This window comes from Salvelinus fontinalis, chromosome 1 (genome assembly GCF_029448725.1).
Source record: "Salvelinus fontinalis isolate EN_2023a chromosome 1, ASM2944872v1, whole genome shotgun sequence".
NCBI classification, from domain to species: domain Eukaryota; kingdom Metazoa; phylum Chordata; class Actinopteri; order Salmoniformes; family Salmonidae; genus Salvelinus; species Salvelinus fontinalis.
In genome coordinates this window covers 82,271,386-82,298,638 of record NC_074665.1, presented here as the reverse complement: position 1 = coordinate 82,298,638, position 27,253 = coordinate 82,271,386, and the positions used below count along the sequence as shown (strand labels likewise).

General features: G+C 43.3%; 1 protein-coding gene across 1 annotated transcript; it reads left to right on the top strand.

Moving 5' to 3' along the window:
* The first annotated feature begins 4,395 nt into the window (after positions 1-4,395).
* LOC129862801 (1-acyl-sn-glycerol-3-phosphate acyltransferase delta-like) lies at positions 4,396-27,202 on the top strand. Its single transcript, XM_055934788.1, has 9 exons — positions 4,396-4,576; positions 15,355-15,532; positions 15,719-15,888; positions 16,134-16,295; positions 16,547-16,700; positions 16,845-16,947; positions 18,488-18,563; positions 20,200-20,398; positions 24,900-27,202. Exons 2-9 carry the CDS (start codon positions 15,355-15,357, stop codon positions 24,974-24,976), a joined length of 1,119 nt encoding a protein of 372 aa, XP_055790763.1. The 5' UTR covers positions 4,396-4,576; the 3' UTR covers positions 24,977-27,202.
* The last annotated feature ends 51 nt before the right edge of the window (positions 27,203-27,253 follow it).

The window sequence follows — 27,253 nt, the reverse complement described above, 5'->3', positions numbered from 1 at the left end:
GACTGCATGTCTAGGCATAACTCCAACACCATCATCGAGTTTTCCGATGACACAACAGTGGTAGGCCTGATCACCAACAACAATGTGAGGAGGAGGGAGGAGACAGAGACCTGGCATGTGGTGCCAGGACAACAACCACTCCCTCAACGTGCTCAAGACAAATGAGATCATTGTGGACTACAGGAAAAGGAGAACCGAGCACACCCCATTCTCATTGATGGGGCTGTAGTGGAGCAGGTTGAGAGAGGGCACGACAAAGCCTATTCCCCCTCAGGAGACTGAAAAGATTTGGCATTGGTCCTCAGATCCTAAAAAGGTTCTACAGCTGCACCATCGAGAGCATCCTGACTGGTTGTATCACTGCCTGGTATTGCAACTGCTCAGATAATTGCCAGGTAATTGAATGAGAATTTGGCAGTACGCCTCTCTCTCTCCCCCTCTCTCTCTCCCTCTCCCTTCCTCTCTCCCTCTCCCTTCCTCTCTCCCTCTCCCTCCCTCATTCCATCCATCCATCAATCTCTCTCTCTCTAACCCTTCCTCCCTCTCCCTCCCTCTCCCTCTCTCTCTCTCTCTCTCTACCTCTCTCTCACTCCTTCCTCTCCCTTCCTCTCTCTTTCTCCCTCTCCCTCCCTCTACCTCCGTGTCTATCTCTCTCCCCCTCTCCATCTTCCTTCCTGTATCTCTCTCTCTCCCTCTCCTCCTCCCTCTCTCTCCCTCTCCTCCTCCCCCTCTCTCCCCTCTTGCTCTCTCTCTCTCTGTCTCTCTCTTTCTCCGACCCTACTCCCCCGCTCTCTCTCCCTCCCTCCCTCTCTCTTCCCCCTCCACCTTTCTCTCTCTCTCTCTCTCTTCCTCCCTCCCTCCCTCCCTCACTACCCCCTCGCCTGCTCTCTCTCTTTCTCTCTCTCCCCCTCCCTCTCTCTCCCACCCTGTCTCCCTCTCCCCTCTTCCCTCCCTCTCTCTCCTTCTCCCCCTCTCTCTCTCCCTCTCCTTGTATCTCTCTCCTCACACTAGCAGAGACACAGGCTATCCTGTAATCATTCATCACCATCCACCCAGCGACAGCCACTCTTAACCCACTCTTGTTTCAGGTGCAGGTTCTGTGCAACATGTGGTGCCTGTCTGGACTGTGTTGAGGGTGTTTATGTCTCTCCCATATCCTACCTTTCACACACACCTGCTAGGATTATGAGTAAGTTTCCATACTACAGTAACTATTCTGCATCCCAAATGGCGCCCTATTCCCGTCATAGTGTAAGTTCATATACCCCAATAAAGGTATATTATTCTCTATAGAGGTCCATCAGCTTCATTCAGGTATTTAAGGGCTACCTGTCACAATCGTCATGGGAAGAAGTGGACCAAAGCTCAGCGTGGAACGTGTTCATTCTATTTATTTCTTTAATGAACACCGACAACAACAACAAAACAACATACGAACGTGGCGTTCTGCAGGGCAAAACAACAACCAGTGCAAAAATAAGAACCCACAAATGAAAGAGGGAAAAAGGACTGCCTAAGTATGATTCCCAATCAGAGACAACGATAGACAGCTGCCTCTGATTGGGAACCACACTTGGCCAAAAACAAAGAAATAGAAATAAAGAAACTAGAATGCCCACCCTAGTCACACCCTGGCCTAACCAAAATAGAGAATAAAAACCTCTCTATGGCCAGGGCGTGACACTACCTCTATAGAGGTCCATCAGCTTCATTAAGGTATTTAAGGGCTACCTCTATAGAGCTCCATCAGCCTCAATGAGGTCTTGGAGGGCAGCCTTTTAAGTTGGCAGTCAAAATAACACACATACACATGCTTACACACATGCCCAGTCTCACACACACACACACACACCTACACACATGCCTGCACCTACACACACACACACACACACACACACACACACACACACACACACACACACACACACACACACACACACACACACACACACGCACCTACACACACACACACACACACACACACACACACACACACACACACACACACACACACACACACACACACACACACACACACACACACACATACACACACACACACACACACACACACACACACACACACACACACACACACACACACACACACACATACACACAGGCATCAAGATGAAACAGTCACCAGACTCCTTGACCTATTTAAAGAAGCATATTTGGGTCCATATCCATACAGTGTTTCAGAATAGGAATGATGATCTAGGATCAGGTTATTCATTATGATTCAAAAGGCAGATCTGATCCCAGAATACAGGCCTTAGTCTCCAAGGCGACGGCGAAACAAAAACACCTCAATAACTTCTGAAGTTGACAGATTCCTCAGGACAACAAGTATTTTCTGGAAAGGGGCCCCGTTCAAATATCATGTGTATCCTTGCTTCCTTCCTTCATTGAAGTGATCATGATTGGACAGGTGAAGTAAAGGAAGAAGGAGGGATGCACTTTTAAAGAATTAGAAAGGGGCGGAGGATACCTCTAGGAACCTCTGTAAACTGGGGCTGAGGATACCTCTAAGGCCCTCTGTGAACTGGGTCTGAGGATACCTCTAGGAACCTCTGTGAACTGGGGCTGAGGATACCTCTAAGGCCCTCTGTGAACTGGGTCTGAGGATACCTCTAGGAACCTCTGTGAACTGGGGCTGAGGATACCTCTAGGAACCTCTGTGAACTGTGGCTGAGGATACCTCTATGAACCTCTGTAAACTGGGGCTGATGATACCTCTAGGAACCTCTGTGAACTGGGTCTGAGGATACCTCTAGGACCCTCTGTGAACTGGGGCTGAGGATACCTCTATGAACCTCTGTAAACTGGGGCTGATGATACCTCTAGGAACCTCTGTGAACTGGGGCTGAGGATACCTCTAAGGCCCTCTGTGAGCTGGGTCTGAGGACACCTCTAGGAACCTCTGTGAGCTGGGTCTGAGGATACCTCTAGGAACCTCTGTGAACTGTGGCTGAGGATACCTCTATGAACCTCTGTAAACTGGGGCTGATGATACCTCTAGGAACCTCTGTGAACTGGGTCTGAGGATACCTCTAGGACCCTCTGTGAACTGGGGCTGAGGATACCTCTATGAACCTCTGTAAACTGGGGCTGAGGATACCTCTAGGAACCTCTGTAAACTGGGGCTGAGGATACCTCTAGGACCCTCTGTGAGCTGGGTCTGAGGATACCTCTATGAACCTCTGTAAACTGGGGCTGAGGATACCTCTAGGACCCTCTGTGAACTGGGGCTGAGGATACCTCTGTGAGCTGGGTCTGAGGATACCTCTAGGAACCTCTGTGAACTGTGGCTGAGGATACTTCTAGGAACCTCTGTGAGCTGGGTCTGAGGATACCTCTAGGAACCTCTGTGAGCTGGGTCTGAGGATACCTCTAGGAACCTCTGTGAGCTGGGTCTGAGGATACCTCTAGGAACCTCTGTGAACTGGGGCTCAGGATACCTCTAGGAACCTCTGTGAACTGGGTCTGAGGACACCTCTAGAAACCTCTGTGAACTGGGGCTGATGATACCTCTAGGAACCTCTGTTTAATAAATCTCTGGTACCCTCTACTGGCTCTCATGAGGATGTTTTTTGATTCCAAGGCCAGGGCATCTAGCCTTCTCTCTTCACGCGCTCTCTCAGATGCCACTATAGATGCCTTGTATGAGACCGTGGCTTCTACTTTTGGAACAATGAGAGAGAAATAACCCAGGTTCACTAAATGTAGATATCTTCATTCAAGGAAATAACTATAGAGGGAGAGGCTGTAGGCATACCATCACTCTGCTGTCAGCCACTGTTCTCGAAGGTTTTCTAAATAAGTCCAACGGTAATATAACATGTGAATGCTACATAGAGAAGCAGTCAACTAACACACTATTACTAAATATCATAGGCAGATCAAATACTGTAGAAGCCTAGCCCTAGTACACACAGCTTTGTAGGAAACGCTTCATTAATGCATTACACTTAATCAGCCAGTAGAGGGAGTTACAGGCCGAATAATGAAATAGAAAGTTAAGACAGAAAGTTCAGCAGTGGCGCTACATTGTTTGGGTTGTCATTATCTGGGCAAGTGGCAAAGTCATTAACCCACCCTATTGTTTCTGCACGAGAAGTTTCTACTTTCTACACGTTTTACACACAGCAGCAGCGAGCACATGCAAGAGGGATTTCCTCACATCAGCTGTAATAAACACGTAGGGTAGGCGAACCCAATACAACCCCCCCGAATGCGGAGAATCATTTGAATTTTCTCGATTACTCGCGTCCTCTGCTCCGTCCTCTCCTCGCCTCCTTTTGAAACCGGAGAGGTCGAACTTTGACCAATTGAGAAAATGCCAAATAAAAGTGGCGTGTTGTCAGGTGGGGTTTCTGGCGGCGGGTGTTCCTATAATTAGATTGAAGGAGTTAGTTTGGGGACATAAGGACATCTCTCAAACACTTTTGGTCCGTTCCTCAATGATCATTCTGATCAAGCCTACAGACAGACAGTTGGGAGACAACATTTCCGTCAGTGTCTGGACAGCTTTATCGCTGCTATAAAGGAACCAAAGCCAGGGACAACGGACAAGGTAGCTACTGTAACAAACTTTTATTATGGTTATCTAAATGTGTTTTTCCCCCACTGTCATGTTAGGATACTCCTGTATTGTTATTATAATACAACTAGACTACTTGGAAGAGTCTTTGGTAAGATTACTGATTACAATTAAAGCCATAGTCTGGAAGATTTCAATCATTGAAATATACTTTATGACTTTGAAGTATATAATTTACGAGATTGTTATCATCACCAAAATAACCTGTTGAGATAAATAATTTTGGCTATAGTTTGAAATCAATTTATTTAATTTAAGTAATTTTGCTCTAATGAAATGTCATTGCCCTGCAGATAGAAACCAAGACCTATTTGACATGAAGATGTCATGGGATGCGTTTGCTTAGAATCATCTGTAGAAAAAAAACATTGTGGTTACATTGGTTACATACCAAACATTAGGAACACCTTTGTAATATTAAGTTGCCCCCCCCCCCCCCCCCTCAATTTGTTGGGGCATGGGCTCTACAAGGTTTCAAGTGTTCCACAGGGATGCTGGCCCATGTTGACTCCAATGCTTCCCACAGTTGTCAAGTTGGCTGGTTGTCCTTTGGGTGGTGGACCATTCTTGACACACACAGGAAACTGTTGTGTGTGTCTGTGTGGAAAACCCAGCAGCGTTGCAGTTCTTGACACAAACCAGTGCCCCTGGTACCTACTACCATATCCCGTTTTAAGGCACGTCCCATAGGGCGGCGCACAATTAGGCCAGCGTTGTCCGGGTTTGGCCGGTGTAGGCCATTTTAAATAAGAATTTGATTTTAACTGACATACCTAGTTAACGGTTAAATAAATAAAATGACCAAATTATTAAGGTGAGGCACATGTGTAGAAAGCCGTTAGTAGCCCAACATGAACTTAGTGTTACTTTCTTAGCTACAGTGTACATATCTCCCTGGCATATTACATCATTTATGCAGCCGCATACAAAACATTTTTGGACTAGCCTTGTTGTGATGTGCCCATGTCAACAGGAAGGTGGAGTGGTGGTCCTTCGTGGGCAAATTTTGACATCAAACTTTGTCATCAAAGTCTGGCATTCTCTGGATTTATGGTGCTTTCAAGACAACTGGGAACTCTGGAAAAATAAAGCTTGACTCATGATGACGTCAGTGAGTTTCAGGTTGTCACTCTAGAAAGAGGCCTGAGTTCCGGATTTATAATTCCGAGTTGGATGACAGTTCAAAACGGGTTTTCCTAGTCGTAGCTCGTTTTTCCCTGAGTTCCCAGTTGTCTTGAACTCACTAAAGTCAGATTTTGCAGTTGCGAGTTAAGAAGTTTTGAGCGCTGCACAAATCCTGCTTCAATTGACAGAATGGCCAATGTTGAATGTTTATAATTTTAAACTAGGAAAAGAGACCCTTAATCTTAGACTTGGGACCACACAGCCACTCCACTGAATATCAGGCTAATGATTGCTTTGCAATGCTTGCAGTTAGCCAATGATGCTTCCAAACCACTCATTGTTGAATTTGCGATTTCCAACTTGTTGTGTAATGTTTGTCCAATGGCAGATAAAATGTATCAGGTTTTGATGGATCTATAATTTCTCTTCATTATTTCTCTTCGTATGACAAGGATTAAAAAGGATTTGCCAGTAGATTTCTAGAGACTATCTCTCTCATCGTCACTTAATGCATAGGTTTACCTCCACTGTATTCACATCCTACCATACCTTTGTCTGTACATTATGCCTTGAATCAATTCTACTGTGCCCAGAAACCTGCTCCTTTTACTCTCTGGTCCGAACGTACTAGACGACCAGTTCTTATAGCGTTTAGCCGTACCCTTATCCTACTCCTCTGTTCCTCTGGTGATGTAGAGGTTAATCCAGGCCCTGCAGTGCCTAGCTCCACTCCCATTCCCCAGGCGCTCTCATTTGTTGACTTCTGTAACCGTAAAAGCCTTGGTTTCATGCATGTTAACATTAGAAGCCTCCTCCCTAAGTTTGTTTTATTCACTGCTTTAGCACACTCTGCCAACCCTGATGTCCTAGCAGTGTCTGAATCCTGGCTTAGGAAGACCACGAAAACCCCTGAAATGTCCCTAACTATAACATTTTCTGACAAGATAGAACTGCCAAAGGGGGCGGAGTTAGCCTGCAGAGTTGTCTTACTATCCAGGTGTGTGCCCAAACAATTTGAGCTTCTACTTTTAAAAATCCACCTTTCCAGAAACAAGTCTGTCATGTTGCTGCTTGCTATAGACCACCTTCTGCCCCCAGCTGTGCCCTGGAAACCATATGTGAATTGCTTGCCCCCCATCTATCTTCAGAGCTTGTGCTGTTTGGTGACCTAAACTGGGACATGCTTAACACCCCGGCCATCCTACAATCTAAGCTTGATGCCCTCAATCTCACACAAATTATCAATGAACCTACCAGGTACAACTCCAAATCCGTAAACACGGGCACCCTCATAGATATCATCCTAACCAACCTGCCCTCCAAATACACCTCTGCTGTCTTCAACCAGGATCTCGGAGATCACTGCCTCATTGCCTGCGTCTGTAATGGGTCCGCGGTCAAACGACCACCCCTCATCACTGTCAAACGCTCCCTAAAACACTTCAGTGAGCAGGCCTTTCTAATCGACCTAATCGATCGGATAATGATCTCATTCTGTCAGTAGAGGATGCCTGGTTATTCTTTAAAAGTGCTTTCCTCAAAATCTTCAATAAGCATGCCCCATTCAAAAATGTAGAACCAGGAACAGATATAGCCCTTGGTTCACTCCAGACCTGACTGCCCTTGACCAGCACAAAAACATCCTGTGGCGTACTGCACTAGCATCGAATAGCCCCCTGCGATATGCACCTTTTCAGGGAAGTTAGGAACCAATATACACATGCAGTTAGGAAAGCAAAGGCTAGCTTTTTCAAACAGAAATTTGCGTCCTGTAGCACAAACTCCAAGAAATTCTGGGACACTAAAATCCATGGAGATTAAGAGCACCTCCTCCCAGCTGCCCACTGCACTGAGGCTAGGAAACACTCTCACCACTGAAAATCTGTGATAATTAAGCATTTTTCTACAGCTGGCCATGCTTTCCACCTGGCTACCCCTAACCCGGTCAACAGGCCTGCACCCCCCCACAGCAGCTTGCTCAAGCCTCCCCCATTTCTCCTTCACCCAAATCCAGATAGCTGATGTTCTGAAAGAGCTGCAAAATCTGGACCCCTACAAATTAGCCGGGCTAGACAATCTGGACCCTATCTTTCTAAAATTGTTGCAACCCCTATTACTAGCAAGTTCAACCATTCTTTCGTATCGCCTGAGATCCCCAAAGATTGGAAAGCGGCCGCAGTCATCCCCCTCTTCAAAGGGGGAGACACTCTAGACCCAAACTGCTACAGACCTATATCTATCCTACCCTGCCTTTCTAAGGTCTTCGAAAGCCAAGTTAACAAACAGATCACCGACCATTTTGAATCCCGCCGTACCTTCTCCGCTATGTAATCTGGTTTCCGAGCTGGTCATGGGTGCACCTCAGCCACGCTCAAGGTCCTAAACGATATCATAACCGCCATCGATAAGAGACAATACTATGCAGCTGTAGTCATCGAACTGGCCATCGGCTTTCGACTCTGTCAATCACCACATTCTTATCTGCAGACTCAACAGCCTTGGTTTCTCAAATGACTGCCTCGCCTGGTTCACCAACTACTTCTCAGAGTTCAGTGTGTCAAATCAGAGGGCCTGTTGTCCAGACCTCTGGCACTCTCTATGGGGGTGCCACAGGGTTCAATTCTTGGGCCGACTCTTTTCTCTGTATACATCAATGATGTCGCTCTTGCTGCTGGTGATTCTCTGATCCACCTCTATGCAGACGACAACATTCTGTATACTTCTGGCTCTTTAGACACTGTTAAAACTTCTTAGGGCTGCAATCCCGTTAACGGGATCGATATGACAACAGCCAGTGAAAGTGCAGGGAGCCAAATTCAAACAACAGAAATCTCATAATTCAAATTCTTCAAGCATACAAGTATTTCACACCATTTTAAAGGTACACTTCTTGTTAATCCCACCACAGTGTCCGATTTCAAAAAGGCTTTACAGCGAAAGCACCACAAACGATTGTTAGGTCACCGCAAAATCACAGAAAAACAGCCATTTTTCCAGCCAAAGACAGGAGTCACAAAAAGCAGAAATAGAGAGAAAATTAATCACTAACCTTTGATCTTCATCAGATGACACTCCTAGGACTTCATGTTACACAATACATATATGTTCTGTTCGATAAAGTTCATATTGATATCCAAAAACCTCAGTTTACATTGGCGCCATGTTCAGAAATGCCTTCAAAATATCCGGAGAAATTGCAGAGAGCCACATCAAATAACATAAATACTCATCATAGACTTTGATGAAAGATACATGTTTTACATAGAATTAAACTTGTTCTCAATGCAACCGCTGTGTCAGATTTCAAAAAAGCTTTACGGCAAAAGCACAATATTCAATAATTGTGGAGTCAACAAAAGTCATAAATAGAATTACATTTACATTTACATTTAAGTCATTTAGCAGACGCTCTTATCCAGAGCGACTTACAAATTGGTGCATTCACCTTATGACATCCAGTGGAACAGCCACTTTACAATAGTCCATCTAGATCATTTTAAGGGGGGGGGGGGGGGGGGGCAGAAGGATTGCTTTATCCTAGGTATTCCTTGAAGAGGTGGGGTTTCAGGTGTCTCCGGAAGGTGGTGATTGACTCCGCTGTCCTGGCGTCGTGAGGGAGTTTGTTCCACCATTGGGGTGCCAGAGCAGCGAACAGTTTTGACTGGGCTGAGCGGGAACTGTACTTCCTCAGTGGTAGGGAGGCGAGCAGGCCAGAGGTGGATGAACGCAGTGCCCTTGTTTGGGTGTAGGGCCTGATCAGAGCCTGAAGGTACTGAGGTGCCGTTCCCCTCACAGCTCCGTAGGCAAGCACCATGGTCTTGTAGCGGATGCGAGCTTCAACTGGAAGCCAGTGGAGAGAGCAGTGGAGAGAGAATTATAAATCTTCACTTATCTTTGCTGATCTTCGTCGGAATGCACTCCCACAAAAAATGTTTGTTTTGTTCGGGAATGTCCATCAGTTATGTCCAAATAGCTACTTTTGTTAGCGCGTTTGGTAAACAAATCCAAAGTCACGAAGCGCGTTCACTAAAAGCAGACGAAATGTCAAAGTTCCGTAACAGTCAGTAGAAACATGTCAAACAATGTATTGAATAAATCTTTAGGATGTTTTTAACATAAATCTTCAATAATGTTCCAACCGGAGAATTCCATTGTCTTCAGAAGTGCGATGGAACAGAGCTCCCTCATGTGAACGTGCATGGTCAGAGCATGGTCAGCTCATGGCAGACCTTCCTCATTCCCGTCTCCTTCGGCCCCACTTCACAGTAGAAGCATCAGACAAGGTTCTAAAGACTGTTGACATCTAGTGGAAGCCGTAGGAAGTGCAAACTGACCGATATCCCACTGTGTATTCGATAGGCGATGAGTTAACCTACAAACCTCAGATTTCCCACTTCCTGGTTGGATTTTTTTCTCAGGTTTTTGCCTGCCATATGAGTTCTGTTATACTCACAGACATTATTCAAACAGTTTTAGAAACTTCAGAGTGTTTGGTATACAATACTAATATTAATATGCATATATTAGCAACTGGGACTGAGGAGCAGGCAGTTTACTCTGGGCACCTTTTCATCCAAGCTACTCAATACTGCCCCTGCAGCCATAGGAAGTTAACTAACCTCCAGACGAGCTTCAATGCCATACAACTCTCCTTCCGTGGCCTCCAACTGCTCTTAAATGCAAGTAAAACTAAATGCATGCTCTTCAACCGATCCCTGCCCACCCGTCCTGCATCACTACTTTGGACGGTTCTGACTACAAATACCTAGGTGTCTGGTTAGACTGTAAACTCTCCTTCCAGACTCGCATTAAGCATCTCCAATCCAAAATTAAATCTAGAATCGGCTTCCTTTTTCGCAACAAAGCATCCTTCACTCATGCTGGCAATCATACCCTCCTAAAACTGACTATCCTACCGATCCTTGACTTCGGCGACGTCATTTACAAAATAGCCTCCAACACTCTACTCAGACTGCATCCAATTTGCTATCACAGTGCCATCTATTTTGTCACCAAAGCCCCATATACTACCCACCACTGCGACCTGAGTGCTTTCGTTGGCTGGCCCTCGCTTCACATTCGTCGCCAAACCCACTGGCTCCAGGTCATCTACAAGTCTTTGCTAGGTAAAGCCCCGCCTTATCTCAGCTCACTGGTCACCATAGCAGCACACGCTCTAGCAGGTATATTTCACTGGTCACCCCCAAAGCCAATTCTTCGTTCGACCGCATTTCCTTCCAGTTCTCTGCTGCCAATGACTGGAACGAACTGCAAAAATCACTGAAGCTGGAGACTCATATCTACCTCACTAGCTTTAAGCACCAGCTGTCAGAGCAGCTCACAGATCACTGCACCTGTACATAGCCCATCTGTAATAGCCCATCCAACTACCTCATCCCCATACTGTTATTTATTTTGCTCCTTTGCACCCCAGTATCTCTACTTGCACATTCATCTTCTGCACCTCTATCACTTCAGTGTTTAATTGCTATATTGTATCTATTTCACCACTATGGCCTATTTATTGCCTTGCCTCCCTTATCCTACCTCATTTGCACACACTGTGTGTATATATACTTTTTCTATTGTATTATTGACTGTATGTTTGTTTATTCCATGTGTAACTCTGTTTGTGTCGCTTTATCTTGGCCAGGTCGCAGTTGTAAATGATAACTTGGTCTCAACTAGCCTACCTGGTTAAATAAAGATCAAATAAATAAAAGATTGTCGACTTGATTCATGATGATGACTGCTAGCGAAGATTTTGAAAGTATGATATTGACATCCGTCCAATCAAAGCTACTGTTGACCTAGTGGTTAGAGTGTTGGACTAGTAACCAAAAGGTTGCAAGATCGAATCCCAGAGCTGACAAGGTAAAAATCTGTCGTTCAGGGGCAGAACGACAGATTTTTACCAAGGCAGTTAACCCACTGTTCCTAGGCCGTCATTGAAAATAAGAATTTGTTCTTAACTGACTTGTCTTGTTAAATAAAGGTATAAATATATCTGTGGCCAATGACCTTGAGCTTTCTTGGATAGGTACTTCTAATGTAACTATGGCAGCACCCAAGGGGCTTGACTTTTCTAGCTCTACCCTTAGACTTGGTGGTGATGTAGTGTCCCCATGAGTGACAGAACACTGAGCCAATCACGGCGCAACGCTCTGTATTTTCTGCCTGCTTGCCCTACCACCACAGAAAGCACTGAGCTAGGCTGAAACACCTGCATTTTGAAGCTGCGTTACAAACATGGTCTCTTTTGTTTTCTTGAGTATGCGGCTTTATTAACTCTATATTCTTTACATTATTTTCAAACTGATATGTGACACGTATTAATGCCAAAATAACATGCAAAACAGGCAAGCCCCCACCAAAAAAAGAACCTACATTTTATATGCATGTGTATGCTAAAAATGGGGGGGGGGGGATCTGCCCTGAATGACAGGTCGCCACTGATATGCTACTGTACATAACCACTCCCCTGAGGTAAATTCCTCCATAGTAGATTGTATTGTGGTGCAGTAAGGCCAGTCTGCTATTGGTATATACTGTAGTAGTTCCCAGAGTGTAACCTAGCAGGGTGTGTCATCAAATAAAATAGTATATTTCACATGCTGAGTACAACTTTACAGTGAAATGCTTACTTACAAGCCCTTAATCAACAATGTAGTTTTAAGAAAAAATAAGTTAAGTAAAAAATGGATAAGTAATAAAAAACAGTAACAAAGTTAAAGAGCAGCATAACATTAGCGAGGCTAAAGACAGGGGAGTACCGGTACAGAGTTAATGTGGGGGCACCAGTTAGTTGAGATAATATGTACACAACTCTGTATAGTCATCAGATAGCAGTCAGACCATGTGTACGTGCAAAAACAGTTGTCTGCCTAGACGTGCCCTGTTGAGCAGCTAGGAGGTGAAACAGAGTGAGTTCTGCGGACTATCAACTATTTCCAATGCTACCATATATTATACAGGGAATTGTTACCTTTTATATTGGAAGATTCCTATTCACAGTTCTTATGCAGTGAACAGGTTTGACACAGTGAGTGCTTGCGATCATTCTACATGAACAAGAAGTTCCTATCAAACAAGACTTTTGGAACCAAGACTGTTTCTGTCCTGATTCTAGTATGAGTATGTTGTCAACCGAACAGCCAGCTCTTTGGAGGGCAGAGAGCGCTTCACTTTGTCAGCCTCGGTCAGGGGGAGGTCGGCCTCGGTCAAGAGAGCGAGAGATGAGTCATAAGGGTAGCTCCCACTGTTCTGGAGCAAGGGCGGGGTGAACTTTGCCCGATTTTTAAATTGGCTTTCGCAATTCACGTCTATAATATAAATTGCAGTTAAACTATTTGGAAATGTCCCTTTCAGGACCTCTCCAAGACAGAATGTTGAATCAAATAATATTTGAACTTACTCCACCACAGGGATCATCAACTAGATTCAGCCGTGGGTTGATTTTTATTTATTTATTATATATATTATTTTTTTCTTGAGCGGATGGTCGGGGGGCTGGAACATAATTACAATTTGTAGACTGCATATTGACCGCGAGATACCCAAACGGATATAATGTTTGACTAAAATATAATTTCAAAGCTTGCTTACATTTTCATATGATCATGTTAAATCTCTCTATGCGTGGGAATACTTGAACAGATTTCTTAACTTAAAATCACTTGGAGCTGATTTTCTGGTGTTTTTTTTTTGTTGTCTTATGTCCAAAAATGAATATCCCACACATAAAATTACTGATATTTTTTGCTCAGAAAACTTGGGGGGGCCAAATAAAACCACCCGCAGGCCAAATTTGGTCAGCCAGTTGGGGAACCCTGCTCAACTGGTTCTGGGTGGTTGGTCCTCATTCTAGAAGAAAAAGAAACGCACACCTATATAGGCGAGGTGCTGGCTAGCGGAGTAGAAAACTTGAAAATAAAGGAGAGCCGCACACTCTAGGAGCTCAGATGCAAAAATATTTAATTACCAACGTTTTGACAGGCAAGCTGTCTTCATCAGGGTACAATCACAGACACTGCGGGATGACTCGTTTATATATAGTGTCAAGACACACAGGTGTCTGTAATCATGGCCAACAGTGGCCTAATATCATTGGTTAATTACTCATATTAAAACGGCATAGAATGAGCAACATACAATTAATACAAATGGATAGCATACGATCATAGACACACTAAAGACCACACAAGCCTACAAACAACCACAATGGCAAAGTCACAACAATCACAAGAATGGCTTCAGATCAAAGTCCACATTAAGACCGAAGGGAGCAAGGGTCTTTAAATTAAATATCCAAGCAGCCTCTCATCTTAACAATAAATTATCAAGGTCACCCCCTCTCCTAGGGAGGGTGACATGTTCGATGCCAATATAATGCAAAGATGAAATCGAGTGGCCTGCCTCCAAAAAGTGGGCCGCAACTGGGTAGGTCAAGTTTTTGCACCTAATGGTGCTACGATGCTCTGAGATACGTACTTTTAATTCACGCTTTGTTTTACCCACAATTTTTACCACAAGGACAAGTTATGAGATAAATAACTGCCTTAGTGGAGCACGTAATAACACCTTTGATTGGGATCGATGTCCCTGTTTGTGGATGTTTGAAGGATCTGCATTTATAAGTGCCATTGCATTGGGCACAGCCATTACACTTATAATTACCATCCAATAGGGGCGCAAATAGACGTTGTTCAGGAATATCTTGGGGGGTTAAATCAGAGTGTACCAATTGGTCTCGGAGATTTCTGCCCCGCGAAAATACGACCAAGGGAAGGTCAGAAAACACATTACCGAGACTATCATCGGATTTAAGAATATGCCAATGTTTGTGAACGATTCCCTTAATTTGTTCAGAGCGCTTTGAATAGCGGGTAGTTAAAATGCAAGAATGCATCTGGTTGGTCCTCATACCCTTTGGGAATTTGAGACAAAATATCCACAGGAAAGTATTATTAATCAGACTTTTCAAAACACTGGTGGTGTTTCTGTCTCCAGAAGCATGCGCACACTATGTAAATGCATGCAGGCAGAGCATAGTAGGCCAGCTCCTGTATGTTTACATTGTTCTGTGCATGCTTCAGGTGATCCTGGTTGTTTAATGAGGAAGACCTGTACTGATAACTGCAATTTCTCTCTGATGCGTATCCGTCTTTCAGACTTGGCTATTGTATGTTGTTCAGGTTATTGGATGTTTGTACGAGATTGGATCTGTCTGTGGCGGCGGTTAAGAGTGTTGGGCCAAAACCAAAAGGTCACTGGTTTAAATCCCCGAGCCAACTAGGTGAAAAATCTCTGTGCTTAATCCTAATTGGTCCTGTAAATCGCTCTGGATAAGAGCATCTGCTAAATGACTAAAATGTCTGGCGCTGTCTCAAAGATCTGTCCTCTGATCTGAAAGAACTGGCCAGCTGAAGGATGAGCTTCTTTTCACCTCAAGTCATTTTCCAATCAGAGCAGAAGAAGGTGTGGTCAGATTTCTGTTGTTTTCATACCAACAGGGTCTAGCTTCCAATGGAAAGATGGGGCTGGTGCAGTGGTTCCTATGTCACCTGCTGTGCATCAAATATATCTTTATTATGCCTAATAAACTCCTCTCATTTCCTCCCCTGTAGATGGGTCTGGTACAATGGTTGAAGGGCCAGTTCTTGTGTCACCTGATCATCTGCTATGGGTTCTTGGTCAGCGGTCTCCTGGTCAACCTATTACAGATCTGCACTCTGCCCCTCTGGCCAATCAACAAGCAGCTGGCCCGGCGGATCAACTGTAAACTGGGATACTCCCTCACCAGCCGTGAGTAGGATATCACTCTCTTTCACTATTGTTTCACTTAACTGATGCTGCAGGGGCTATACTCTAACGTTGTGCAATACCTGAAATATAAAGTTACTGTAGCTGCTGACACAGTGGTCTATTATTTATGCTCTGCTAGGCTAGGTTGTGCTGTGTTATGTTAATGTTATGTTGTGTGTTCCCCAGAGTCTGTGGCGCTCCTAGAGTGGTGGTCTGGCACTGAAGTAACTTTCTACACAGACCCAGCGAACTACCAAATCTACGGCAAAGAGAACGCCATCATCGTCCTTAACCACAACTTTGAAATAGACTTTCTGTGTGGCTGGACCTTCTGTGACAGATTTGGGGTCCTTGGGGTAAGAGAACAGAGATCTTTGTCAATTCATCTGTCTTAGATTCCTCACATCCTCTCTCGTTATCTCCGTCTCAAAACGCATTGGAGAAGAAAGTCCAATGGGAGGGACCTTGGAACTTGTCCTCCAATACTGTCGAAGAAGGTGGGAAGCAAGGAATTGCATCAAGACTGAGAAGAGACTAAGATTTTCAGAAGTTGTTTGATGCCCTCTGTGTTATTGTGTTTGAATAATCTTTCCCTTTCCAGGCCTCCAAATGTTTAGCCAAGAAAGAGTTGTCGTACCTGCCTGTGATTGGCTGGATGTGGTACTTCCTGGAGATGGTGTTTATTAAGAGGAAGTGGGAGGAGGATAAGAGGAGCTTTGTCCAGAGTCTTCAGAACCTACGGGATTACCCCGAGAACTTCTGGGTGAGCCTCGAATACAATCAATAATGATTGACACTTAATAGTCCAAAGTTGACTGGGCATGTATAGTTCATGAGAGGATGTAACAGGTCTTTTCAAACTCCTTATTCCAAACTTTCTTTGGTACTATGTAAACATGCAGTATGGTTGTTAATTTATAAGATTGTATTGATCGACACAATCAATATGAGTATGCAGGTTGGTTGGTCAGTCAAAACATAGCAGTGACACTACAGTGAATCTCTGTGTGCCAGTTCCTGCTCCACTGTGAGGGAACACGCTTCACAGAGGAGAAGCATCAGATTAGTATGAAGGTGGCAGAGAAGAAAGGCCTGCCTAAACTCAAACACCACCTCCTGCCCAGGACCAAGGGCTTCTGGGTAGCCGTCCAGAACCTCAGAGGGACAGGTACGGAACCCTGGGGAGCTCCAAAATGACCAAATGCTACTCATGTCATGACTCATGATTGTATATCTCTGCATTATTTTGGATAAAGACTGATGCCAATGAACTTTTGACAACTTAATGTTTTTGTATCTGTAACCCCTTCAGTTGCTGCGGTGTACTGTTGTACACTAAATTTCAGAAACAACGAAACACCAACCTTGCTGGGAGTTATCAACGGGAAAAAATATCATCCAGATTTATACATAAGGTATTTAATAATGAATTTCAGCCTGCATTTTCTATCGCAAGCTGGGCTGTGAGTGGAACATGGGATGGCCATTGGTTAGAGGCTAAACTCACTGATTTCAAGGCCCTTATATTGGCTTATTGGACTTATACTGAACAAAAATATAAATGTAACATTCAACAATTTCAAATATTTTACTGACTTACAGCTTATATGAGGAAATCAGTCAATTTAAATAAATTCATTAGGCCCTAATCTATGGATTTCACATGACTGGGAACACTGATATGAAACTGTTGGTCACAGATGCCTTAAAGGTAGGAGCTTGGTTCAGAAACCCAGTCAGTATCTGGTGTGCCCACTATTTGCCTCATGCAGCCGGACACATCTCCTTCGCATAGAGTTGATCTGGCTGTTGATTGTGGAATGTTGTTCCATTCTTCTTCAACGGCTGTGCGAATTTGCTGGAAATTGGCGGGAACTGGAATACGATGTCATACATACAGATCCAGAGCATCCCAAACATGCTCAATAGGTGACATGTCTGGTAAGTATGCAGGCCATGGAAGAACTGGGACATTTTCAGTTTCCAGGAATTGTGTACAGATACTTGCGACATGGACCCGTGCATTGGGGTGGCAGGTGGCCTAGTGGTTAGAGCCTAGTGGTTAGAGCGTTGGGCCAGTAAACTAAAAGTTGCTAGATTGAATCCCCGAGCTGACAAGGTAAAAATCTGTCGTTCTGCCCCTGAACAAGGCAGTTAACCCACTGTTCCTAGGCTGTCATTATTAATAAGAATTTGGTCTTAACCGATTGCCTAGTTAAATAAAGGTGAAAAAATGTGGCCAATGACCTTGAGCTTTCTTTTAAGTATCCTGCTGAAACACGAGGGGATGGCGGCAGATGAATGGCACGACAATGGGCCTCAGGATCTCATCACGGTATCTCTGTGCATTCAAATTGCCATCGACATTAAAAGAAAAACTGTTTGTTGTCCGTAGCTTATGCCTGCCCATGCCATAACCCCACCGTCACCATGGGGCACTCCGTTCACAACGTTGACATCAGCCAACCGCTTGCCCACACGACGTTGGACGTACTGCCAAATTCTCTAAAATGACATTGCAGTCGATTTATGTTAGAGAAATAATCATGCCAATTGCACTCTCCAACTTCAGATCTGTTAAATTGTGTGTGTGTGCACATTTTAGTGGACTTTTATTGTCCCCAGCACAAGGTGTACCTGTGTAATAATGATGCTGTTAATCAGCTTCTTGATATGCCACACCTGTCAAGTGGATGGATTATCTTGGCAAAGGAGAAATGCTCACTAACAGGGATGTAACCAAATGTGTTCAACATTTTAGAGAAATAAGCTTTTTGTGCGTATGGAACTTTTCTGGGATCTTTTATTTCAGCTCATGATACATGGGAACAACACTTGTTACGTTTTATATTTTTTTCAGTGTATTTTAATGGACCATAAAGTTCTATTGAATTGGACAGCTGAAAGCCTCCCTGTCGCTTATGCTCCCTGTCGCTTATGCCTCCCCGTTTCTAGGAGAATCCCTCTGGAGTCCGTACCAGAAGATGAGGCTGAATGTTCCTCCTGGCTTCACAAACTCTACCAGGAGAAGGTAGTGTTATAATTGAGGAGAGGGATCACACTATGGACCAGATTTACTAACTAAGCATTTGCACAAGGTGCAGAGTTTGCATCTATTTGTTCACTATTAAAGGACTAAAAACAAGGACAAAGCTAAAACTCTCCATTTAAATGAGTTTAATGTTGTGACCTACTACAATATCAATATCTTCACATTAGAACTTTGTTCTGTCCCCAATGTTTAATTCACCAGCACTCTGCACCAAACGCTTTCTTCCCTGTTAGTTGGATTCATTTTATTATCATAGTGTCATGCATCTGGATTAGATTAGATAGAGCTTTATTTTCTGAACAGCCAGCTCTTTGGAGTGCAGTAAGCACCAAGGACAAAGCTAAAAGCTCAAACTTGCTTCATTTACACTTTATATTATGTAAATTGCCAGGTCATTCCACAAAAGTGCCTCTTGCATCCCTTTTGATATTTTAAGTGCAAATTGTGCACCAATATTGGATTTTAAAGCATGTTTTATTAAGTGCCCTTTAATATAGACCGCATGGCAAATTCAGTAAATATGATTTTTAATATTAATAAAGGCTCAGCATTTACATCTGTCCTTCATTTTATGGTCAACCCTGTTAAGTGAACTGAACTCTCGCTTTAATATGGTGAAACTATTCCTTTAAAAAAAAAAGTTTTGCAAATGAATGTTTTCCATTGAACATCGAATAGTGAAATCATAGTGTAAAAGCTGATTCTACTCTTTTTGGACATTCTGTTACCCATAGATAGACAGGCTAGAAATGTTTTAACAATTAAAACAATTTTGTGAAGCTTGCATTCAATTGCCACTGCGTTGCACAAAGGTTTCCATCCCCCGTCACATGGGGATTTATGGCTGATTTTAAGAAATCGTCAACCCTGTTACTTTATTTGGCACTTTGGCACACTATATAAAACATTTTATTTAACCTCTTGAGATGGGAACTTGTTTTTTTTTATGAAGTTGAACATGTGCTCTTGGAGACAATGTTAAAATGGTCCATTTAAAAATATATATATATTTAACCAAGTTATGACCCAAACACTTTCATCAATGTATTTTTATTCTATTTAACTAGGCAAGTCAGTTAAGAACACATTCTTATTTACAATGACGGCCTGGTAAAAGGCCTCCTGCGGGGACGGGGCCTGGGATTTAAAAATAAATAGAATATAAATGTAGGACAAAACACACATCACAACAACACTATATAGAGACCTAAAACCACAACACAGCATGGCAGCAACACAGCATGGCAGCAACACAGCATGGCAGCAACACAGCATGGCAGCAACACAGCATGGCAGCAACACAGCATGGCAGCAACACAGCATGGCAGCAACACAGCATGGCAGCAACACAGCATGGCAGCAACACAACATGGTAGCAGCACTTGCACAATCTGTAAAATGTACCCTTGGCCCATTAGATTAGGATTAAATTGCACTGCATTAAAGAGATCCAGAAAAAGACATGATATTGACATACTATATCAGATATACAAAAAGACAGCTTTAAGGACTTTGAACCCCTCCCTTCCCACTTTCTTGTGGTTATGGCTGTGAAGCCAATGGACTATGCTCCTGTTTGTTACGTTGCTGATGTGCTCATGTATTGTGCTTCTAGGACCAGTTCCAGGAGGACTACAGACAGACAGGGTGTTTCCCTGGCCCTGTAGTCACGCCTCCACGTGGGCCCTGGGCCCTGATCAACTGGATAGGCTGGACCTGCCTTCTCCTATACCCCCTCTACCTCCTCCTGGTCCAGCTGGTCAACTCTGGGTCTATTCTCACCATACTGGCCACCGTGGGCTTCTGCTCTGCAGGTTGGTCTTATTGGTATATACTTCAGAGGTCATCAACTAGTGGCCCCCGAGCCAAATCCGGCCTTGAGACAATTTTAATGTAGCCAGCCAAGATTATTCAAGTTCACTATAGAGGGCTTGCAGTTGTGTCACAAATCACCTAGCAACCGCACCAAGCGCCATGTTGAAGTCCTTCAGTCGTCCATATGGCTAGCTGCGTTTTGCTACCACCCAAAACTTGGAAGATTGCCCGTTATTTAGTTTCTAAGGACCCAGAAAACGGAGGCAGTGGGAGAACTTATTCAATTAAGTAAATCTATTATGAAAATGATCAAACTGTATTTTTAGCTAGCTAGTTTGCTACAGAAACTTAGTGTGCAGGCTAACATAATGTTAGCTAACATTACATACTGTGTAGCTAGCTATGTGAATTAAATATCACCAGTTTGCTAGCTAACAGCCATAGAGGGTGAAAGGATTAGCTAGCTGTCAGAGAAGGCAGAGTAGGCTACTCTGGATAGGGCAAGTACCTTTGTGGGAGGACCTCATTAAACTATTCTCCAGTTCGAGTCCCTAGCGAGAAACTGAGGACAGATATTTCAACACAATTTTCAGTGCTGTCTAATTAGAGTACAATGAAGCCTGTTTCTTTGACGTTTTCTGTCCTCAGCTACAGAGCGCTATGGATCCGTCTGCAGATGAATGTCCCAAGAGAGTAAGGGTACATCCTTGTATGCCATGGGTTATGTGTACCTACAGTATGTTAGCAAAAATAGTTTAAAAGTTACACATTTTACAACTGGACCCTGCTCGGGGTGCAGGCTTCTGTTCCAGTACTAATGTAACAGTATAACTTTAAACCGTCCCCTCGCCCCGACACGGGCGCGAACCAGGGACCCTCTGCACACATCAACAACGGTCGCCCACGAAGCATCGTTATCCATCGCTCCACAAAGGCCACGGCCTTTGCAGAGCAAGGGGTAACACTACTAATAGGTTTCAGAGCAAGTGACGTAACTGATTGAAACGCTAGTAGCGCGTACCCGCTAACTAGCTAGCCATTTCACATCCGTTACACTAACACACCTAAGTAGTTAATAATCAAGTGTGCTCCCCACTGTAGATCATGGAAACCATGTGTTTGGTGTACTTGATACCATACCATTGGAGACTTTTATCTCCCTCAACAACTTTAAAAATCTGCTATCCGAGCAGCTAACCGATCGCTGCAGCTGTACATAGTCCATCTGTAAACTACCCACCCAATTTACCTACCTCACCCCCATACTGCTTTTATTTATTTACTTTTCTGCTCTTTTGCACACCAGTATCTCTTCTTGCACATGATCATCTAATGATTTATCACTCCAGTGTTAATCTGCTAAATTGTAATTATTCGATTTATTGCCTACCTCATGCCTTTTGCACACATTGTATATAGATTCTCTTTTTTTCTACCATGTTATTGACTTGTTTATTGTTTACTCCATGTGTAACTCTGTGTTGTTGTCTGTTCACACTGCTATGCTTTATCTTGGCCAGGTCGCAGTTGCAAATGAGAACTTGTTCTCAACTAGCCTACCTGGTTAAATAAAGGTGAAATAAAAAAATAAAAATAATAATAAAAAAATTCCACTCCAGCTATTACCATGAGCCTGTTCTCCCCAATTAAAGTGCCTCCATTGCAGTGGAGATGTAATTTTTGCTTTAGTAATAACAGTTAACTTGCATGTAAAGGTTAGACATTTTAGTAAGTAATCTTCAAAGAATCAACACTTTCCTATAATTTCAAACTGTACAAGTAAGCTACGTGTTTTAAGCTTGTTTTAATGAACTATTTTTCAAGATGAACTAGTGTTGATTAATCACAGATCACAATTCTGTGTTGTATTCTCAAATGAACATGACCTTTTTGTTCAGTCATAAGCTCTACAATTAGTTGTAATTGATTGCCACTATTTCTCAGGATATCAGCCATGTGAACCCATTTTGTAGCTGATAATGACATGCAACACCAATGCAGCCACAGGCCTACAGCAGTGGTTCCAAACTCCAGTTCCCCCAACAGCACACATTGTTGTAGCCCCAGACAAACATACCTGATTCAACTCAGAGGGCCTGATTAGTTGACAAGTTGGATCAGGTGTTTGTCTGGGGCTACAATAAAACTGTACTGTTGGGGGTACTCAAGGACTGGAGTTGGCCTATAGTATGATGGCATTATCCTTATGGGCATTTGCTATTCACCCCTTGACATTGCATCTGAAGCAGAGAATAGCTTAACTCACACACTGTTTACATATTGTTCAGCTATGTTATCAATTTAAAAACCATCCCATTAGACAATGTATATGAGGTTAATCATTATACTGGATTTTGTACATGCTTTGGTTCAAATCCAACCCTTGTAATCTAGGTGGTGAAATGTCTGAAAGGAGATGTGATCATTAGCTTAAAACACACAACTACCAAGTCAAGATACTTTTCTCCCAGAACATCTGAGTGGCACTGTGATAATGAAGATGGTTAGCCTAAGACTACCACAATTACATTGTCTATGCGAAATGTGTTTTAAATTGTAAAGAAATAAAATAGTTGGGCTATAAGATACTTATTCAATGGGACTCGTCTCAGCAGAGATGAGACTGTTTCATTTCACCCAGACAACAATACCTCCTATTAAACTGTATGTTTACAATAGCAACAACAGTCTATTACATGTTGCACATTACATTTGATATATTCATATGGTTTAAGGGGGAACCTTTGTCATGACGACAAGGTGAAGGTGCTCTACTCAAATGGCACAACAGAATCATTCAGATTGACCAAAGCACAGCATATGACAACCATCTCGTATAATTGAGGGTTGTCTCCTTTTCATATCTGGAAAATGACAAAGTAGTAGAAACTGATGTTGCAGCATTTCTCATCTTCAGTGGGAATCCCATCTTGAGGCCAGCTGGTGAACCTACAGTACATAAACATATGAAAAGCACACCTGATGTTAGACTATCGCTTCTTCAGGTCACCTATACCATCAGGGCTCTTGGTTGTGTTTAATTCATTCAGGTGTTTGTCATAAAGATTCAATCTATTGTTGGACTGGAACAGTCACACAGCAGGTTGTCTTGGCACATTGAAGCCTTTGCCCTGTAATGTCCATACATTTTCCCTCTTATGAATAATCATATGATAATCACTGGAGGATAATTATTTTTTTGGACAACAATGTCCTCCAGACTTTATGTAGGTCATATTGTACAATTTGCGTTTACCCTTTCCATGGTCATGGCTAGGGCTAGAAGGATCCAGATATTGCCAAATTAAAGTCATATGACATTTTGTAGCAAATTAGAATTTAGGCAGAAGGTTATGGTTATCTATAAATGCAAAACAAAACAAATACTTTTGACAAAAGATGGTTGCATTCACGACAAGGTCGTTTTTATTCATCTGTTGTCAGTGTTAGTAGAGTAGGCCTAGGCTACCATCGTATGAAAAAAAAGATTCTGGTCCTTTATCCACCCTTACAAAAAAAAGATTGCCGTTTTGAAACTGCTGTAACTGCAGTCGGCTGTGGTATTTTGGACGCAGTATTTACAGCCCCCCCCCCCCCCTCCCCTTGCATGAATTGTTTATCAAAGGCCACCTTACCACCTCACTCCATTTGCACACACTGTATACAGATTTTTCTATTGTGTTATTGACTGTATGATTGTTTATCCCATATGTAACTGTTTTCGTCGCACTGCTTTGCTTTATATTTTGTCCAGGTCGCAGTTGTAAACGAGAACTTGTTCTCAACCAAACTAAACTCGAAAATCAGACTTGATTTACCAGTGATGAATTGATCGTACAGTAGCAGACCTGTTACTGACAGCTGTCTGGATTGAGGGCTGACGGCCAGGTGGTTTCCTAACTTTTCGGACAGTTCTTGAGACTTCTCTCACCAATGGTGTTTCATGATTGCGGCGAATCTGTAAACGTTTTTCCCCCGTTGTCTTTGCTGCCTTGTTACTCAACAGAAAATGACTGTGGTGATGAGTCCACTAGTTTTAGGCACTTAAGCTGTTTGGGGTAGCCACTCGGCTGTTGTCAGAATAATTAATACGATGGTCTTCCAACATGGCCGCCAGGAGGCGTCGTACATCCAACTGCAAGCCCTGTTTTCTTTTTCGTGACTAAACTCACCTTCAACCAGGGCCGCTTAGTGACAGGTGTGACTAACTCTTGCTAAAAGGTATTTTTGTTAGTACATTCTCAATCTTATCCATTGCTTACCAAATATTTTGAAACTGACCAACAGCAAGAACAGATTGTTCCTTCCTCTTGGAAAGTACTGAATAATATCACATGCCTGTAATGCCATTGGTTGGTACCGCTTACACGATAGTGTTGGCACAAATCATACCGTTGAAAAAGTTGGTCAAACATTTCCACTGGATAATGTAACCAGACTTCATAATATTCGCCTCAGCATACAGTATGTTCATCCCTTTCCTCTCTATTCCATTCTCAGTGTCAGTTGGTGTGCGCTGGATGATTGGACAGACTGAGATTAAGAGAAGCTCCAGCTATGGGGTCCCACTGAGCTGAGGAGATGGCCTTACAACTGCAAGATCCTTCCCAGCTCCCAGGGACCACTCACATTACCAATATCATCCCTACAGCACAGTTCACCTCCAGCAAATAACTAATTCCAAAGAAAGAATGTTGCTGGTCAGAGATGGCATTGCATTCAACTCAAGTACGACAAGAAGGGTGGAAAGTGCTTCAGCAGTCTCTTGCCAATACATGAATATACTGCACCTACAAACACATGCTGTGCATTCAAAGTATTTAGACCCCTTGACTTTTTACAGATTGTTATGTTACAGCCTTATTCTAAAATGGATTAAATAGTTTCCCCCCTCAATCTACAGACAATACCCCATAATGACAAAGCAAAAACAGGTTAAGAATTTTTTGGGAAAAAATATCACATTTACATAAATATTCAGACCCTTTACTCTGTAATTTGTTGAAGAACCTTGAGGCGATTAGCCTTGAGTCTTGGGTATGACGCTACAAGCTTGGCACGCCTGTATTTGGAGAGTTTCTCCCATTATCTGCAGATCCTCTGTCAGGTTGCATGGGGAGCGTCGCTGCGCAGCTGTTTTCAGGTCTCTCCAGAGATGTTCCATCGGGTTCAAGTCTCCACTCAGACTTGTCTCGAAGCCACTCCTGCATTGTCTTGGTTGTGTGCTTAGGGTCATTGTCCTGTTGGAAGGTGAACCTTCGCCCCAGTCGGAGGTCCTGAGAACTCTGGAGCAGGTTTTCATCAAGGATCTCTATGTACTTTGCTCCGTTCATCTTTGCCTCGATCCTGACTACTCTCCCAGTCCCTGCCGCTGAAAAACATCCCAACAGCAAGATGCTGCCACCACCATGCTTCACCGTAGGGATGGTGGCAGGGTTCCTCCAGATGTGATGCTTGGCATTCAGGCCAAAGAGTAAAATCTTGCTTCTAATGGTCTGAGAGTCTTTAGGTGCCTTTTGGCAAACTGCAAGTGGGCTGTCATGTGCCTTTTTACTGAGGAGTGGCTTCCGTCTGGCCACTCTACCATAAAGGCCTGAGTGGTAGAGTGCTGCAGAGATAGTTAACCTTCCAGAAGGACAACTTTCCCAATCTCCACAGAGGAGCTCTGTCAGAGACCATCGGGTTCTTGGTCACCTCCCTGACCAATGCCCTTCTCCCCTGATTGCGCAGTTTGGCCGGGTAGCCAGCTCTAAGAAGAGTCTTTGTGGTTCCAAACTTCCATTTTAAGAATGGAGGCCAATGTGTTCTTGGGGATCTTCAATGCTGCAGAAATGTTTTGGTACCCTTCCCCAGATCTGTGCCTCGACACAATCCTGTCTCGGAGCTCTATGGACAATTCCTTTGACCTCATGACTTGGTTTTTGCACTGTCAACTGTGGGACTTTATATAGACAGGTGTGCCTTTCCAAATCATGTCCAACCAATTTAATTTACCACAGGTGGACTCAATCAAGTTGTAGAAACATCAAGGATGATCAATGGAAACAGGATGCACCTGAGCTCAATTGAGTCTCATGGCAAAAGGTCTGAATCCTAATGTAAATAAGATATGTTTTCACTTTGTCATTTTGAGTTTTTTTTATTTAATTCAGTTTAGAATGTGACAATGTGGAAAAAGTCAAGGGGTCTGAATACTTTCCGAATGCACTGTAGGTTCAGGGCATGCATACATGTCTTTGTTGTCCTTGCCATATCACAACACGCTTTAGTCATACATGTTGGTGTGTGTTAAATGCACTAAAATTGTGATAAATTGACAACTTTTTTGCACATATGAGATTCTATAATAAACTGAAGTACCAGATAAGCCCACTTCACAGGTTGACGCTGGCTTTAGTTTCAGCAGTGTGTACGTACAAACACAGGCAGTCCCTTCTATTTTAAGATCCTGTGTAAACATTACCATGTTATGTTTGATGAATCTAGGACATACTAATCTCACAGCATTTCTTAAAGATGTAATATTGTTTGTACATAGCAGAGGACCAGAAAGTGTGTGTGTGCATTCAGCAGCAGGGAGTGAGATCGGACCGTTGTCTCTCTCCTCGGTTGGATATGCTTCAGTTCCATGGCTCTCCAATCGGAACACACCTGTCTGACTCTGTCAACCAATCAGTGCTGCCCATCCCATTTGGGACGTAAACTTAATCTCCAACTGTAAAAATGGGATCCTCAGCAAGGCGCAATAACTATTTTAAAACAAATCCACCAAAAATAAAAATAAACGTTCTTTCCTTCCTAGACTCTTCCCCACAGCCATTGATTGTTAATTTAATGTATGGGTGGAAATAGTT

What these genes read in the sequence shown, in the direction of transcription:
- LOC129862801 (XM_055934788.1), top strand. Translation starts at nt 15,355, where the DNA reads ATGGGTCTGGTACAATGGTTGAAGGGCCAGTTCTTGTGTCACCTGATC. An exon ending in ACAGATTTGGGGTCCTTGGG is followed by an intron (nt 15,889 to 16,133) that starts GTAAGAGAACAG and finishes TTCCCTTTCCAG; the next exon opens with GCCTCCAAATGTTTAGCCAA. An exon ending in ATTACCCCGAGAACTTCTGG is followed by an intron (nt 16,296 to 16,546) that starts GTGAGCCTCGAA and finishes TCTGTGTGCCAG; the next exon opens with TTCCTGCTCCACTGTGAGGG.